The sequence below is a fragment of the Eucyclogobius newberryi genome, unplaced genomic scaffold, assembly GCF_026437365.1.
Source record: "Eucyclogobius newberryi isolate DKJ021-1_F unplaced genomic scaffold, fEucNew1.0.hap1 SCAF_3, whole genome shotgun sequence".
Lineage (NCBI taxonomy): Eukaryota > Metazoa > Chordata > Actinopteri > Gobiiformes > Gobiidae > Eucyclogobius > Eucyclogobius newberryi.
The window spans coordinates 16490029-16508171 of record NW_027315945.1 but is presented as its reverse complement, the minus strand read 5'-3'; the positions used below and the strand labels follow the sequence as shown (position 1 = coordinate 16508171).

The 18143-nt window shown below is 41.4% G+C and overlaps 1 protein-coding gene across 3 annotated transcripts in view; it reads right to left on the bottom strand.

Moving 5' to 3' along the window:
• The window catches only part of cdk14 (cyclin dependent kinase 14), a 245850-nt gene that overhangs the window by 126666 nt on the left and 101041 nt on the right, over nt 1-18143 (bottom strand). For all 3 annotated transcript variants that reach the window (XM_072460366.1, XM_072460365.1, XM_072460367.1), the window contains one exon: nt 17091-17153. In XM_072460366.1, the coding sequence (XP_072316467.1) occupies nt 17091-17153 (63 nt within the window). The remainder of the gene's footprint in view (nt 1-17090; nt 17154-18143) is intronic.

Sequence of the window (18143 nt, the reverse complement as noted above, 5' to 3'; positions counted from 1 at the left end):
GTGTGATAACATTTGCATTTTAATATGTGAGAATGAGGGCAGACAGAGAAGGCTGGGCACAAAAGCTGTCATTGAGGGTTGGGGAATCATAATAGTAATAACAGTAATTCCAGCAGGTTTCTGGTTGAACGAATGGAACTGGCAGCCGTGTATCTAATTCATATTATTCATCTTAATTATAATATCACACCTAGATAATAAAATTGAAGCATGTATCTGATTCCCTCTTAGTTTAGAATCAAGCATTGATCCACCACTTGTATGATCAATTTATAGTTTACACTCTTTATTCCTGTATAAAAAGGTGCAATAACTTTCTGGTGGGGGGACTGCTAGCTACTTGTCTCCAGAAAGGTATGCGCTCTTGTGAATGGGCTCGCCTCTCCACAGATCTGACCTGTAACTTAAAGGCGCAATGGACGATTTTTCGGCGATTTGAGAACGCAGGCGGAAGTGCGCATGTGCACTCCCCCGTGTGAACTGATACAACACACACGTGCGTTTGTTTATTAGCGCGACGGATCGCATCGCATCTCTCGTCTCCCGTAGATTTCCGTCTCTTCTGAGTCAGCTCGAACTGTCTTTCTCCGTCTTCATTTTGTCCCATACACTGAGGGAACTATATTATGATAGATCCATGCGCTTAGACACGCGGAAACGTGCTGCTCTCGGGGGACGAGTCGGAGGAGGCTGCAGGTGAGCGGTAGGTGCGTTTTATGATTGACACGTGGCAGGACTAATCGGCAGTCCACGCCACGGGGAAATGAGACTCAGATTTGGGCCAAAAAAATCGTCCATTCAACCTTCAACCTAATGACATGGAGTTAAATGCCAAACCGTGAAAAATTCTTGGCAACATGCTTAGAGCCTATCACAGCAACTACAGGTGTGGAGAAATGTTTATGGCCATTTCAAATGCCTTAGGAGCCTATATTTATTATGATATGCTGGTACATAGAATGGAATTTTAGTGTTTAGCTAGTAATGAGAAAAGTGGTTGAAGCCGTGTTTGCTACGCACTCATTGATAACAGCGAACTTTGCTGGCCACTTAATGGAGATAGTCATGAGCATCAAAGGTCAGATATTTGAGCCACAGAAAAAGAGGAAAAACAAAAATGAAAAAAGTTCAAACCATTTCCTAGTAAAAAAAACGTTAATTAGGCCCGAGCGCCACAAGCTGGCGAGAGGCCTATTAATCTCGTAAGGCCGTGCAAAGCACGGCTGCGAAAGTGCGCACGTAGTGCGCACGAAATCGAGCGCAAAGCGCTCGCCCACTTCCAAACACTCACTAACACACTCCTTCACTCACGCACGCCCCGTGCATACTAATTAGTAGTAGGAAAATGGAACATTACCGTTGTAAACGGGCGAAGCCCGTGCAAAAGTGCGCACTAAACGAGCACTTTACATTGGAAGCGGTCGTCATCCCAATGTAAAGCACTCATTTGCGCTAAGTAGCTCACGAATACGTTCCCCATATCTTGCATGTTCCGTGCATATAAGCATGTAATGGAAAAATTGAACATTATTACTGTATAGAGGGCCAAAAACACAAAGTGTACCAAAAATGCATTGAGAGATAGGAAATTACCCAAAAAAAAATCTGATACGTCATACTTTTACAAACTCCTCCCAGGGCGTTGGCTCTAAAAAGCTGAAATTTGGTAAAAATGGTACTGAGGAGTGGGACATCAAAAGTTCTTCAAATTACATTGATACCTGTCACGGTCTCTGAGCGGCGAAGCCGCAAACTTTAGCTAGAATTTCAGAAATCTCCCAAATTTAACATTTCTGCCGTTTGCGCAGATAAAGTCCGAATTGCGTCAAATTACAATCAGTTGTTAAACTCTTTGCCCTAAACCTACTTGAAGTGAAATTAATTAATTTGGCGCCACAGCGCCCCCTACAGATTTTATATGGAGGTTAAATGTTTAGTTTTGCGAAATTTGACACAAAACTCAATTTGGCATCCCCATCAAAAAAGTAAATGAGACCCATGTCATAATTGTTACGGCTTTGCCGTAGCGATGACCGAAACCTCCCATGTTATTCCAATGGGGAAATCACCAGAACATGCTTAGACTTTATACTTTCACCAACTCCTCCCAGGGCGTCAGCCCTATCAACGTGAAATTTGGTGAGACTCATCTTCAGGGGTGTACCATCAAAAGTTATCCACATTTTTATTCAAAGAGTCACGGTGTCTGTGCGGCAAAGCCGCACATTTTGCCAAGAATTCAAAATAAAATTGCTTTTTGATGGTAAAACAAAGGGGAGAAGATGTGACAGCGTCACAGATTCAGCAGTAGGCGTAATAAAAGGACGATTGGGGCGCGTTAGCGCCCCCTCCTCTTGCGGCATGGCGGCGGTGTGGCGGCGGCGTGGCGAGGGCCAATCATTGCCGCTTGCGGCTATATTTATAGTTATGGTTGATCCTGCTTTCAACTCAAAAAGTTGAACGCAAACCTTCCCAAGGTGCCCCACGTTGATCGACACCAATCAGATCTGTGATGTCTCTCTCATCCTGAACACGCTCACTGATGCTGAAGAGAGAAAGTCCCACTGATGAAGTCTCATTGGCTGTGGACAGGCAGCAGTAGTAGATGTAGGGGACGATGTGCGGTACGAGAACCAGTGAGACGGAGGAGCGGAGGATTCCAGTCTGAATTTTGGCTTTAGCTCCATTACGAATACATCCTTTTTCTCTTTTGACCATCAAGACTACTGGTAGTTTCTGTGTAATTATTTTTTCATCTTCAACTTCTATTTCTACAACAACAACAACACCAAATATAGCCGCAAGCGGCAATGATCGGCCCTCGCCATGCCGCAAGAGGAGAGGGCGCTAACGCGCCCCAATTGTCCTTTTATTACGCCTACTGCTGAATCTGTGACGCTGTCACATCTTCTCCCCTTTGTTTTACCATCAAAAAGCAATTTTATTTTGAATTCTTGGCAAAATGTGCGGCTTTGCCGCACAGACACCGTGACTCTTTGAATAAAAATGTGGATAACTTTTGATGGTCCACCCCTGAAGATGAGTCTCACCAAATTTCAGGTTAATAGGGCTGACGCCCTAAGAGGAGTTTGTGAAAGTCTAAAGTGTAAACATGTTCTGGCGATTTCCCCATTGGAATAACATGGAAGGTTTCGGTCATCGTTACGGCAAAGCCATAACAATTATGACATGGGTCTCATTGACTTTTTTGATGGGGATGCCAAAATTGAGTTGTGTGTCAAATTTCATATAATTTCGCAAAACTAAATATTTAACCTTCATATAAAATCTTTAGGGGGCGCTGTGGCTCCAAATTAATTTATTTCACTTCAAGTAGGTTTAGGGCAAAGAGTTTAACAACTGATTCTAATTTGACGCAATTCAGACTTTATCTGCGCAAACGGCAGAAATGTTAAATTTGGGAGATTTCTGAAATTCTTGCTACAGTTTGCGGCTTCGCCGCACAGATACCGTGACAGGTATCAATGTGATTTGGATAACTTTTGATGTCCCACTCCTCAGTAGCATTTTCACCAAATTTCAGCTTTTTAGGGCCAACGCCCTGGGAGGAGTTCGTAAAAGTACGACGTTTGGAAAAACTCCGAAGTCATGTTTAGCCATTTTTGAAGCAATATGGCCGACATTTGGTTGGGCGGACGGCGTTGCCGTAATAATATTTTTTACTTCTCTTGTCACCATCTACCTCTGCGCCAAATTTCATGATTCTACGATCAGATTTTTTTTGGGTCATTTCCCATCTCTCAATGCATTTTTGGTACATTTGGGGGCGCTGACGCGCCAATTTTTTTTATTTTAGAAAATGGAAATGGCCAGAATGTAGAGAGGCACGATTTTTAGAGGTGTGCAAATTTTTGTGACTTTTCGTCAATGTTCACTGGGTAAAAAATAGGGGGGTTGGTCCCGAGAAGAAAGAAAGAAGAAGAAAGAATTAAAGCCGCAAGCGGCATCCAACGGCCCGCGAGGGCCGCCGGCCTTCCGACTCTGCGCTTTCGACTTGATAAAGATGGCGCCCTTATTGTGTTGAATTAAAAAAGAACTTGACAGACGGCGACACATTGGACATGGCCAATCCAGTGGCAAATCAACACAAGTGTCAGTCAAATTTGCTGCGCCGCCGCACAGAGACCGTAGCACTTGGAATAAAATTATGGATAACTTTTGATGCCCCGCTTGTGTAGATGATATTTCCCAAAGTAAAGCTTGATCGAGCTATTGCCCACGGAGGAGTTTGTTAAAGTGTGAAGCGTAAATGTGAACATTTCAAGGATTTGGCGTTTTTCCCATTTGTGACAGTATATTTGCAGCTCCACGGCAAAGAGACTCTACCACTTAAAATCAAAATATGACTAACTTTTGATGCCCCGTTTGTGTAGATGATTTTCCCCAAATATGAGCTTGATCGGGCAATCGCCCTAGGAGAAGTTCGTTAAAGTGTGAAGCGTAAAAATGTGGCCATTTTAGAGATTTCGCTGTTTTCCCATTTCTGACATATATTTGCGGGTCCGCCACACAGAGACCGTAGCACTTAGAATCAAAATATGGGTAAGTTTTGATGCCCCGCTTGTGTAGATGATATTCTCCAAATATGAACTTGATCGGGCAATCGCCCTAGGAGGAGTTTGTTAAAGTGTGAAGCGTAAAAATGTGGTGATTTGAGCGATTCTACAATTTTCCCATAAGGATAACATGGGATGTTTCTGTCAACGCTTCGGTTACGGCGTACAAAATATGACTTTGGCTCTCATACTTTTATGATCAGGATGGCAAATTAGAATTTTGTTCAAAATATCATGTCATTTGGAAAAACTCTATTGTTTATAGGCCACTCTGAAGGCCAAATAGTCAGAATTCTGGGAAACGTTTGCGGCTCCGTCGCACAAAGACCGTAAAAGTTATCCTTAAAATTTGGATAACTTTAGATACACCACTTGTCTAGAGGACGTACACCGATTTTGAGGTTGGTGGGCAAAACGCACTAGGAGGACTTCGTTAAAGTGTAAAACATAAAAATGTGGTAATTTGAGAGATTTTGCGGTTTTCCCATAGGGATAACATGGGAGGTTTCTGTCATCGCTACGACTACGCCGTAAAAATTTAGGCATTTTTGTGATTGGCTTTTGTGATCGGGACGGCAAAATAGAATTTTGGGTAAAGTTTAGACAATTTTGGTAAAACTAATTTTTGACCTTCAATGTTAATTTAAAGGTCACTCTGTAGGGGGCGCTATCACTGCCATTTCAATTTTGTCAGCCTAAACTGGTCCAAACTAGAAAGTTTAACAACTGATTCAAATTTGGTCCTAATCGGACTGGTTTTGATCAAATGGGAGCAATTTTTAGACCTGCAATATTCCAAAATAAGTTGTCCAACTTTGCGGCTGCGCCGCACACAGACCGTAAAAGGTATCTCAAAAAATTGAATAACTTTAGATGCCCCACTTGTCCAGAGGACGTACGCCGATTTTGAAGTCGGTGGGCAAAACGCCCTAGGAGGAGTTCGTCAAAGTTTGACGTAAACAAAATGGCTAACTCAGCTTGTTTTCATTTTCAAAGGAAGATGGCGGCCATAGGGTAAGTTTGGGGGCGTGGCCACAATGATTTTTTTTTGTTTATCCTCACGAGAGGAATGCGTGTCCCGAATTTCGTAGCTCTACGACAAAGTTGACCTCGGGGCGTCTTCCATAGGCGCAATGTATTTTGACTTTTGTCGGTGGCGCTGTCGCGCCATTTTTTAACGCAAAAAAAAATGGCCCAGAAGAAACAAAATTTTTCGCCGATTCTGAATTTTGGGCAAAGTTTGGTGAGTTTTTGAGCATGTTCAGGGGGTCAAATTAGAGATCAAAGCGCTGAAGAAGAACAAGAAAAATAATAATAAATATAGCCGCAAGCGGCAATGATCGGCCCTCGCCACGCCGCCGCCACACCGCCGCCACGCCGCAAGAGGAGGGGGCGCTAACGCGCCCCAATTGTCCTTTTATCACGCCTACTGCTGAATCTGTGACGCTGTCACATCTTCTCCCCTTTGTTTTACCATCAAAAAGCAATTTTATTTTGAATTCTTGGCAAAACGTGCGGCTTTGCCGCACAGACACCGTGACTCTTTGAATGAAAATGTGGATAACTTTTGATGGTCCTGAAGATGAGTCTCACCAAATTTCAGGTTAATAGGGCTGACGCCCTGGGAGGAGTTTGTGAAAGTCTAAAGTGTAAACATGTTCTGGCCCCATTGGAATAACATGGGAGGTTTCGGTCATCGTTACGGCAACGCCATAACAATTATGACATGGGTCTCATTGACTTTTTTGATGGGGATGCTAAAATTGAGTTGTGTGTCAAATTTCATATAATTTCGCAAAACTAAACATTTAACCTCCATATAAAATCTGTAGGGGGCGCTGTGGCGCCAAATGAATTTATTTCACTTCAAGTAGGTTTAGGGCAAAGAGTTTAACAACTGATTCTAATTTGACGCAATTCGGACTTTATCTGCGCAAACGGCAGAAATTTTAAATATGGGATAATATTTTTAGCAAAAACAATATAGCCGTTTTTTCTATAACAACAAATTATACATCGTTTGAAAGCTCTAAGCCTTCCCCATGCCGCCATGGGGTGGAATCATCATTACGAGCGCTTACGCGCTCGTCACTCCCTATTCCGTCGGGATGCCCCGCCCACTCCCCATAGACTTCCATTGATTTGAGCAGATACAAGCATGGCCCATGCCTGCGGCATAGATTCTCGCGTACGGGACGATGCCAGGAGGGTTTTTGGAGGAATGCAGCGCTTCGCGCTGCTGTTGTCAACAATTAGTGAATGGGCTACGCCCATTCACTAATTGTTGACTATTTCTGTCATAGCAGGAGTAAGTATGCATGATCCATGCCTTCGGCATGGGCTAGTTCACTGTACTTGCCAGGGGCGACGGGGTACCAAACATGCGGGCTGTGCCCGCATGTTTGGTCAGACAGTTGGGAGCAATAGGCCCTCCGCCCTGCTGGGGCTCGGGCCTAATAATAATAATAATATTTTTAGCAAAAACAATATAGCCGTTTCCACTATAACAACAAATGATACATCGTTTGAAAGCTCTAAGCCTTCCCGATGCCGCCATGGGGTGGAATCATCATTACGAGCGCTTACGCGCTCATCACTCCCTATTCCGTCGGGATGCCCCGCCCACTCCCCATAGACTTCCATTGATTTGAGCAGATACAAGCATGGCCCATGCCTGCGGCATGGATTCTCGCGTACGGGACGATGCCAGGAGGGTTTTTGGAGGAATGCAGCGCTTCGCGCTGCTGTTGTCAACAATTAGTGAATGGGCTACGCCCATTCACAAATTGTTGACTATTTCTGTCATAGCAGGAGTAAGTATGCATGATCCATGCCTTCGGCATGGGCTAGTTCACTGTACTTGCCAGGGGCGACGGGGTCAGACAGTTGCAACGCTGCCGAAGGCAGCGTTGCGGGAGCAATAGGCCCTCCGCCCTGCTGGGGCTCGGGCCTAATAATATTCCGATGCGAAAACAATGTTTCCCATTTTTCAAATATCATAAACTATACATTTTCGGAAAGCGCTCGCGCTTTCCTACCTCATGGTGTGGGTCCCTGGTCACTGACGGGTACTTTCGTTAATTTTGAGTGGGCTCCGCCCACTTTGTGTTTTTGGCCCTCTATACAGTAATAATGTTCAATTTTTGCATTACATGCTTATATGCACGGAACATGCAAGAGATGGGGAACGTATTCGTGAGGTACTTAGCGCAAATGAGTGCTTTATATGGGGATGACGACCGCTTCGCGGTCGTCATCTCAATGTAAAGTGCTCGTTTAGTGCGCACTTTTGCACGGGCTTCGCCCGTTCACAACGGTAATGTTCCATTTTCCTACTACTAATTAGTATGCACGGGGCGTGCATGAGTGAAGGAGTGCGTTAGCTTCGCGCTCGATTTCGTGCGCACTACGTGCGCACTTTCGCAGCCGTGCTTTGCACGGCCTTACGAGATTAATAGGCCTCTCGCCAGCTAGTGGCGCTCGGGCCTAATAATAAGTATGAATGAGATGCCCAGCTGGATAAATGCTAAAGAAATTGTGTTATCTGTTGACAATGGGGCAGAGAAAAATTAGACCCAAAATGACTGATTTGTGATTTGAGACACTCCTGAATTGAAAAGTGTACACAGAAAAATTGGCTAGGGTTCATCACCTTGACCTGTGGTTGGCACTCGCAATTGCAAATCACATTCATACAACTAATTAAAACTTAGCAATGAAATGGATCCAGCCAAATTTTCATGTTCTTTTTTGCTTCTGGCACGGAGCCATATAACACAGGACTTTACTTGTCATAAAACCAACTGAAGAGCACTTCCTCAGACAAGCAAAAAGATTGGTGGCATACACTTGTCACAATCGTGCTTCCATGATCAGAATTACAACTGAATCAGACACGATGCCATTGGTTCTTAAGCAACTGCAGTCTTGGACCTTCTACCAACGCTGTTAACACCACACTCTTGTACTTTATTTTTTGCAATAGATCCTCTCAAGTGTCTCGCTGTTTGTACAGGTGAATTGAGTCCTCGAAAAGTTGGATTCACTCCAGTGTGTTAGAATGTATAAAGGGAAAAGGCAATACACGGCGGTTGTTCAAACAGGGCCACCTATCATTCTAGTGGCCATAAACAGATACACAGGACATATAGAGATATAAGCCAAAGTGCTTTACTGCTACGCGCCATCTACTTCTGCTGAAAATAAGGTTCATGGATGCATTAATAATCTGGACGCTCTTGGAAAAGGGCTGAAGTTGTTGCAGCCATAAGTCCATATTTTATCTTAAAGAGCTTGTTAGGGGTGTTCCAGAGAGGCGACGCAGGCTGTAAGAGGAACATATAGGGACATTTATAGCTTTGGGTGCATTGCCAGATACAGGAAACTTTGGGAAAGTCAAATACAAGGTCTAGTGTGTGGGTGTTTCCAATGCAATGTGTAGGCATGGGTAAATCTAAGTAAATGTATTCACTTTCATGTCATTAGGTTAGAGTGCTAACATAAGCACAAACACCTGTGTACTACTACAATAAAATAGTGTTTTTACCTGATGTTTTATTCAAAATAGGAACATTAAAAGGAGCTTTTAACCATGTTTCAACATAGTCTATCTATGACACAGCTACAAGATCTTCAGCGCTGTTTTTAAGTCCATGAATCAACGCCAGACTCGTTCTGAGCATTTCTGCTGTCAAATCATGATCATCACAACTGCAGGCTGTCGAAGGGATGCAAGCATTGGCTTATCTCACCTATAATCCCTTCTGCTGTCAGTAGATGAAGCAAAAAAGCCAATTTCAGGCGTCAGGGGGGACATAAAGTCGTTTTGCCTTCTGTTAACTGTTTATTTTTTTTGTTCTAAAACATGGGTTGCCAAAGTAACAGAACTAAAGAGCATGTTTAAAGGCCAATACAAACAACATATTTACAATTGTCTTAGTGCCTGCCATAGTAAAAAGTCTTCTAACAAGTTTTGCTAAAAGCTAATCCCTATGAGGAGAGTTTGCATGCCCCCCTCATATTTTGACTGATGTATTTATTGACAATCTGTGATTACAATGTAGGTATGCCAGAAAAGAACTAAAGTGCTCATTTCCATCTGTTTACAATAGCGAATATACTGACCTCTGTTCTGAGTGTACCTCAAATGAGTATAATAGCTAATGGCTTAAAAGATTTAGATTAAAATGATCAGTCAATTAATGTTAAGTACATTTAGCATAAAGGTTAAGCAAGGCTATACATGCACAATTGCACATAATCTTAATGAGCAAGGAAAATTGTAAATGCTCCATACAAGCTGTACAAAGCTTTATTCAAACAATGTGTATACAAAATCACTTTGTGCTGGAAGACATTTAACCAACTGCAATTTATCCAAACAAACACTAAATGATATGTTAATGTATCTAAATGTTTTGTGGCGGCCTGTATGTTTTTGTATAGGGTCCTGTTCAATTATGAGTCATTATTATTCCATAGCAGTGGGATAAATAAAGCACGTGATGTTAGTTAAATCAATCTGTCATCTCTGGAGTTCCCGTCACCCATTAACAGCTATCCATCATGTGCACCAATAAGCACTAAGCCATTCCTCTGGTGATTAAACACTTATTGCCACCAGACCCAAGTTCTCGATCAAGATAAGCTTTATGAAAAAGTAGCATGAATTAGAAGGGGGTGTGTAATATTTCAGTGGAAAATATTGCAGTTGTGTGTGCGATATTCATTGTGCAGAACGGCGTGAGGCGATAAATCAGAGTGACAGCATCGCGGCGGGGGCTCGTGTAGTTTGTCCAGGAGCTAAACAAAATGAAACAAGTGCGCATGCCAGAAAAGAAGAAGGATAACACGTCCCAATGTAATGTTAATGAGACACAGTAAGACAACAGGCTGCGTAGAGAGACCGGAGACAGCACGCAAAAAGATGGGGACGAGATGGGGAGAAAAAGGCAGAGGCAGAAAAGACATAATTCATAATCTGCCCGACCTACAATGGATATTAGCTTTAATTCTGACTGAAAGAGTTAATTAAACTCTGTCGTGGTTCATGTCATAAATGTATGTTTACATAAATATGTTTTTCAAATCATAAAGTCTTTTAATAAGTATTGTGTTTTTGTAAAGAAAAAAAAAACTTTCCCCAAGAGCATACTGTAAAAGAGCTGCACTTTGTGACAAAATGAGACCATAATTAATAATAAAGTATTTTATTTCTTGTCAACCAGGGAGTAAGAGCCCAACGCAGCACTCTGATTGGTTGCATTTGGGTGGTCCAACCCGGCTTCACCATCTCAAAAAGCTGGTCTAAAGCCGTGCACTTGCTTGAAAATGAATCCATATGAACAGAAAGGGTTTGTGAGAGCGAGGGACCAGTTAGATAGATTTACGTGGTGTGAAAATCAGGTACCCCAGCATTAAAATATGGCTGTTAAAATGCATTTTAATATTATGACAATGGATGGCAACGCAAAAATGATCATTGTAATTGATCATAACTTTTATTTTTATTTCTACTTCACACTAATCATCTTTTCTTCTTCTTTATTTTTATTTTTTTACAGCCAGCAGACTTTATTGGACAGGACAGTTAGAGCAAAATGGTTAAGGCCAGAAAGCAAGCCCACTACACCGAGGTGGTAACAACCACATATGTGCTACGCCTTAAACTCACTCATCTTTTCAATGACCATTTGGCTGATGACAAAGACGCCTACAACAAAACCCCCAGTGAAAACACAAACATTTCGGGATTTGGCCAAATCAATGAAACGCTGATTTGCTGAAATAAGTGAAAGTGATGGAAGCAGTGATGGAGAGAGAGGATGAGTTAAATGGAGTGAAAATGACCGACCATCTGGCAGCGGGCGCAGAAATAACTGTCCCATTAGACATCTGTACAGCGCTGTTCCTAATGGGCCGCAGCCAACGACACTGGTGCAAAATGGTGAGGATGGGAGAATACTGGTGAGCTGGCTAAACTACAGGAAACTATACACAATTTGGAGCCAGTAGTAATGGGTACTTCTATGGGACAACAGGGCTTTGGGAAGTACATAATGAGAGAAAGAAAAGGATGGCGATGCTGTTATTGAAGTATAGACGGGTGATAGGCCAAACGAAAGAGCCTGGATTAAAATAAAAAAAATAATTTAAAATGTTATCACAATTAAGGTAGCAATTCAAGGGCCTCATTTATCCATCTAGGAGTTAAACTGCAAGTATAAACTGAGAAAAGCATGCTCCAATGGGAATGTGGAGGAGTTTACAATAGGAAAATACATGTATTATCTCTGTCACCAATGCAGTAGGTAAATAAGACTATACAGCAAGTGAAAAGATGCTATAGTGGGAGTCATGTATAAAAAAGTTATATCTATTTTTATCTATCTATTTTTGAATTGCTGAATTAAATTGCAATACCTATATTATCCTAATTTTGTTTGACTGTATGATCCGTAATCCACACATAATATTAGCCACAAGTTAAAGTAAAACATCAGTATTGGCTGTGTACATAAGTGAAAACATTTGGCACATCAAAGCACACACTCCCTGCTGGGATCACCTGGCCGTAATGATGACATGAAGCCTCCAGCGCCATCAGCAACTTCCCTGTAATGTCATTAAAGCAGCATAAACCTGCTGTTCCTGGGCTGGTGGAGTGGTTTGCCATCAGTGTCAGTTTTCTATTGATTTATGGCGATGTCGTTGAGGCACGGCCTTTCAGCTGACTACATATAATCCAATCACAGAGCACTCCAGCAGCAGCCCGCACCATGAGGTCATGGTCCAAAACAGCTTACAACCGCTAAAATCTGCTATCAAAACAGAAAAGTAACGGTGATATCGTACGAGATAGATAAAGGATTTGAACTCCCTGCTCCATTTCCAAAGCTGTCTCTTTGTGTCTATCTGGTCATTTTTTGGGGTTCTTATGGTTTGAAATAAGCAAAGTAAACATAATCAGGGACTTCAGATGGAAATTTGCCCTGAGCGCTATAGTCTGGTACAAAACATCTCTTCAATGTTTTCTGTGATTAATGCTCTTGTACATGGTAAAATAAACTAAATATCAAATAAAATGAACAACAACATGTTTCATCTGTCATGTCAAAATATTGCTACCCTCATTTCAATCACAAAACTTTACAAAGAAGAATCAAAACTTAATTTGAATTCATGTAATTTGCCTAAATCCAAAAACTTTAGAACTTTAGAACATAATTCTAAAACTCTGTGGACTCTTCTTGTGTATTCAACCTTAATTCTTGTAGCATCACATGCACAAATGATACAGGCTTCCATGTACATGTCCAGTAATAGCAGTGAGTGCTTGAGTGTGTCTCTAAATCTTAATTTGATCTAGCACTGGAGGAGGCACTAATAGCGTTTATGAAGCTAATTAGTAAATAGGGAGGCGGAGCACCCCCACACTCCATCACTAAACAGTATTAGGAGACATCACCACTCCTACGCTGGCTCTTGTCAGTCAAGGACCTGACTTAGACCGGCCTTTACCTATGTAAGTGGTTTAAAATGAAATTTATTTTGTTGCTATTTAAATTATATTAGTCACAACAGCAGCACAATGTGTTTTCATACATTATGTATACAGTATGTTGGCAAAATTTTCTTGCTAATTTAGAATAAAGATATACTAAAGAACATAAATTATATGCCGTATTGTATGTCTTGTTATTTGCATATTTTTGCCCACGGCCTTTATTACACAGGAAACTGTAGCATGAAATGGGGGTGAGAGTAGAGAGGACATTCAGTATGTTGTCGGAGCCGGTAATCGATATAACAAGGCTGTGGCCGCACGGAACCTTAGACCACTCGACTACTGGGCAGCAATAATTCAAATTAAATCATTATTGAACTCAAGAAGAATCAAGTATGATTGGAATTATTTGATGAAGATGAAACTGGTACACCCGTCTTTAACTTAACGTGATTTAAATGAATAGATGACTCTTAAAAGCACTTTCTCAAAGAACTTTCCTGCTGTTTTGTCTTATATTTAGAGGCATCAAACTTGGGACTACGACAGCTGGCCATAACCAACATAGTATAATTTAAACATTGAAAGTGTTGAGTCTCACAAACACCTAAATAACTTAAATCATGAAGATCAGCTCCTTCAGAGTCTCTAAAACCATTACAGTGGACGTTCTCCTGCCAGCTGCCAAACCATTAAACCTGTGTAACACTAACATTATATTACACCTCTTTGTGTTCACTCAATATACACCTCATCTGCATTTCCCTCGTCAGATCAGCGGCTGCATACGTATGGAAGCACACAGTAATTAAAGCTAGAATCGAAATGAGGCTTGTAAACTGTAGTCTGACTCAGTTTACACAAGCCTGCATACTTTATTATGGAATAAAACACAACTGTAAGTGCCTACAGCTTGGTGGATATGACAACAATAATTCTTTATGGAAAGGTATGGGCATCAAAGGCAACTTTTGTAAAGAAAGCAAACTTTTAAAGCCTCGATTCCATTCTATGCAGGGCATTACAATAGCACAAACATTAATGAGCTTTATGTGGTTTATCTATTGAGGTTTTCTCCGTTCATCTGTTTACCCAGAGTTATATTTTGATTGATTGATGCATATTTCGACCTTTATTTATAGCCCTTTAAAACGCTCAAAGTGATCAAAGTGCTTCACAATAAAAATCAAGGCAATAGAAAACATAAAACTAAGTAAAACAAGCTGTACAAAATAAAGTGCCACTACATTACAGAATGTTAAAAGCCAGTCTGAATAAATAAGTTTTAAGCCTAGATTTAAAAAGGCTAAAATCTGTGATGGTGCGCATGTCGGGGGGGGCGCATGTCGGGGGGCGCATGTTGGGGGGCGCATGTTGGGGGGCGCATGTCGGGGGGGGGCGCATGTCGGGGGGGGGCGCATGTCGGGGGGGGCATGTCGGAGGGGCGCATGTCGGGGGGGCGCATGTCGGAGGGTGCGTGTCGGGGGGCGCATGTCGGGGGGGGCGCATGTCGGGGGGGCGCGTGTCGGGGGGGCGCGTGTCGGAGGGTGCGTGTCGGAGGGGGGCGTGTCGGGGGGTGCATGTCGGAGGGGGGCGTGTCGGGGGCGCATGTCAGGGGGCGCATGTCAGGGGGTGCATGTCAGGGGGTGCATGTCAGGGGGTGCATGTCAGGGGGTGCATGTGGGACGGGGGCGTGTCGGGGGCGCATGTCGAGGGCAGTTTGTTCCAGAGTCTGGGACCAGCGACAGAGAAGGCTCGATCCCCCCAGTGCTCGAGTCTGGCTCTGGGGACGTCCAGTAAAAGCTGACTTGTCGACCTTAAAGCCCTGCTTGGGTTTGGGACAGAAGCTCAGCCAGATAAGGAGGTGCCAGGCCATTTAGAGCTTTAAAAACAAAAAGTTAAATTTTAAAATCAATTCTAAAAGAAACGGGAAGCCAATGGAGAGTAAAAAGAACCGGGGTGATGTGCTGACGTCTGGGTGTGTTTGTTAGAAAATGCACCGCAGCGTTTTGTACGAGCTGAAGGCGACTGAGGGCGACTGGGAGACACCCACTTAAAGTCTGTTCTTCAGCTGATAAAAGCATGAATAGTCCTTTCAAGGTCGGTACAATTTAAAAAATGCTTAACTTTAGCCAAAATACATAATTGATCAAAACTTGCTCTCACCACTCTGTCAATTTGTTTGTCCAGTTCAACATTGTTGTCAAAAACAACCCCAAGATTCTTTACGGTCGGTTTTATCAAAGATGACAAGTTATCAAAATTAGACAGCACAGAATCACCACATAAAATTGACTTCTTATAGGACATTTGAGTACTCAAATCTTCGTTCACGTATCTATTCTTAAATGCAAACACTTCAGATCATATATAGGGTAAAAACAGTCTTTTTCATCTTAAAAAAAACCAACATAAATTAAATGTCACAATAAAGGCATTAGTTCTACAGCATTCAATGGATAAAATGGATAGGTTTCTGTTATTTAGCCGTTTTTGATGAACATTGCTGTTCACAATGAACAAAATGTAAAATAATGATCATATGTTTAATTATGTTTAATTAATAATTACCATAATGTTCTTTAATAACAGATTTTCAGTCATATTCAGGGGAAAAGGTCAAATTATGGAAAGAAATCTTCCCCTTTAGGACGCTGAAGCACACTATACATTACTACAACATAGTACATATACATTCTTTCTTTGTTTATATGTACTAGTTACACTTTCTATGTTTTGTGGAATCGTTGCTAGTGTATTTGGGATTTGCAAAAGTTTTAACTAGTGGAGACAGTCACTGATTGGCTTGTCTAGTTTTGTTTATAGAAAAATACACACATGAACATTTCACGCAACTGTAAAACCAATAAAATTTCTCTGACACTATTGAAAATATGATTACTTTGTTAACGCATATCTTAGTGTGGCTCCAGAGACTTCACACCCTCACCGACTTAGCTCTAGGGCACAAAGTCAGCAGGATCCGCATCACGTCGCTCAGCAAACTCAACGTTAAATCTCAAATTATTCACGTCGGCTCAATGTAGCGGTAAAAAGACGTGTTACTTAAGTAAATCCTACACGGTGAAAAGGTATGAGGCTGTTACATAAGAGATGCATCCTGAGCTGTCACCTCTGCTCTCGGTGCAGCGTCCGCCCCCTCAAAGACACCCCCCCCCAGAGCCCCTTCACCATCGGCTTTGTGGCCTCATTCACTCCATCACTGCAATCTGTTCACTAACTCAAGACTCTGTAACATAAACAAGAGACAAAGATGTGGAACTCTGCATAAAAAAGCAGATATTAGCAATGTTTGATTGAATGGCAAGTACAATCTTTACCAGCGTGGCATATTTTCTATTGCAATCCAATGTAATGTTAGATTTTCTCATTTACAATTCACAGGGGCTGGATCTGGAGCTCAAACACACACAATTTATAAGTCAAAACTCATAAAATATCTTCCCCCAAACCAAACTGGCGTCAAATGATTGCTCTCCTGCACATGCATAATACCCCTTAGAACACCTCAGCTGAATCACAATCTTTATATGAAGTTTGAGAAAGTTCTTGACATGCTAAAACAGGCTAGTATTGTATGGATAATTTGATTGGTCATTATGGTCATTTGCTCTCTTTATCCAACAGGTAATACAAACACCAACACATACAACACATTGAGTTTTGATGCAACTACACACAAAAAATTAAATGTTGACCGTATTTTATCAGAAAATTTTACTTTTAAAAATGAATACAATAATAAAGCTTTTTCTACATTGCATATTTTATGATAAATATATATTTTCATCAAATCTAAATGATTTGCTTTGATTCAATCAATCCATAAATGGAAAAAGGTGGCATAATATATTATATGGGTTTTGTTTTATTTTACTTTATGTAGCCAACAAAGTGAAACGATATAAGAAAGAGTAGTTAAAACAGATACGACTGAAAGAGTGTTCATCCCCACACCAAACCTTTGTGTGATGTAGTGTTTTTACCTTGACATTGTCTGGGTGTAGACCTCCAGGGTGCTTGTCCATGTACTGACACAGATCTGTGTGCTGTAAGAAACACATGCACATCATCACTTACAAAGTATACAGAGATGTTTGTTTAGTGAATAGTTGTATGCAGTTTGTGAGATGAATGTGTTTGTATAATATGCAAGTAAATACAAAATAATCTCCAAGTTATAAGGCTGGATATATGAAAAGAGAGTTAAAGTCTATATCAAATCAAAATGCAAAGCAATACACAGTAAAATGAGAGAGAACACACAACTAAAGCCACGTTCTAAGACAATTCCAGAGTTTGTTGAAGTTTAGAGAAAGTAAAGACAAATGTTTGATGTCTGAGTAGGCAGTGCTATAATAGAGCGTGTCTTTACTCAATGTGTGAGCATTAAGCTTTATCACAGAGGCTTTGTCTGAGGGTGGACCATGTTTGCTGAGAGTTTTAGGGTGTCCTGGACTGACTGTAGGTAATAGACCGAATCATACTGGAGACAGTAACCCGTCCTGTATGTACGGTAATATAATGCTCTTGTAAGCCATTTACTTTCACTGGATTGCTCCAAATGAAACATAAAAACACCATGTTACAATGGTACTTTATTTGCTACAGTCCTGTTTGGTTTTCAGTCATGCAATATGTGTTAATTCACACCCGAGTTCACAGTCTGCCGGTGTTTTTCTTTTCATATCAAAACTGTTACTGGACAAATTGCAGTCGTCTAAGTCTTCATAGTTATTGTCATTGTTATCATTGTTATTTTTGTGCAGTTTAAATATGAATACAAAAAGTTACATCAATAACTATGACATCATTAAATTAAACTATACTTTTAAATGAAAGCTGTTGTCTATATATAGTGGTCAGAGTTCAGATCCACTGACCCACAAGTTGGCGGTTTGACCTCAGCTCCTTTAGGTGCATTCTGTTGTGACAGCAAAACACTTAATCCACCTACGTAACTAGTGTCTGCGTGAATGAATGTGAGTGTTTATAGTAGTAGAATATTTTTTATATTCTAAAATATAAATTAAAACCAG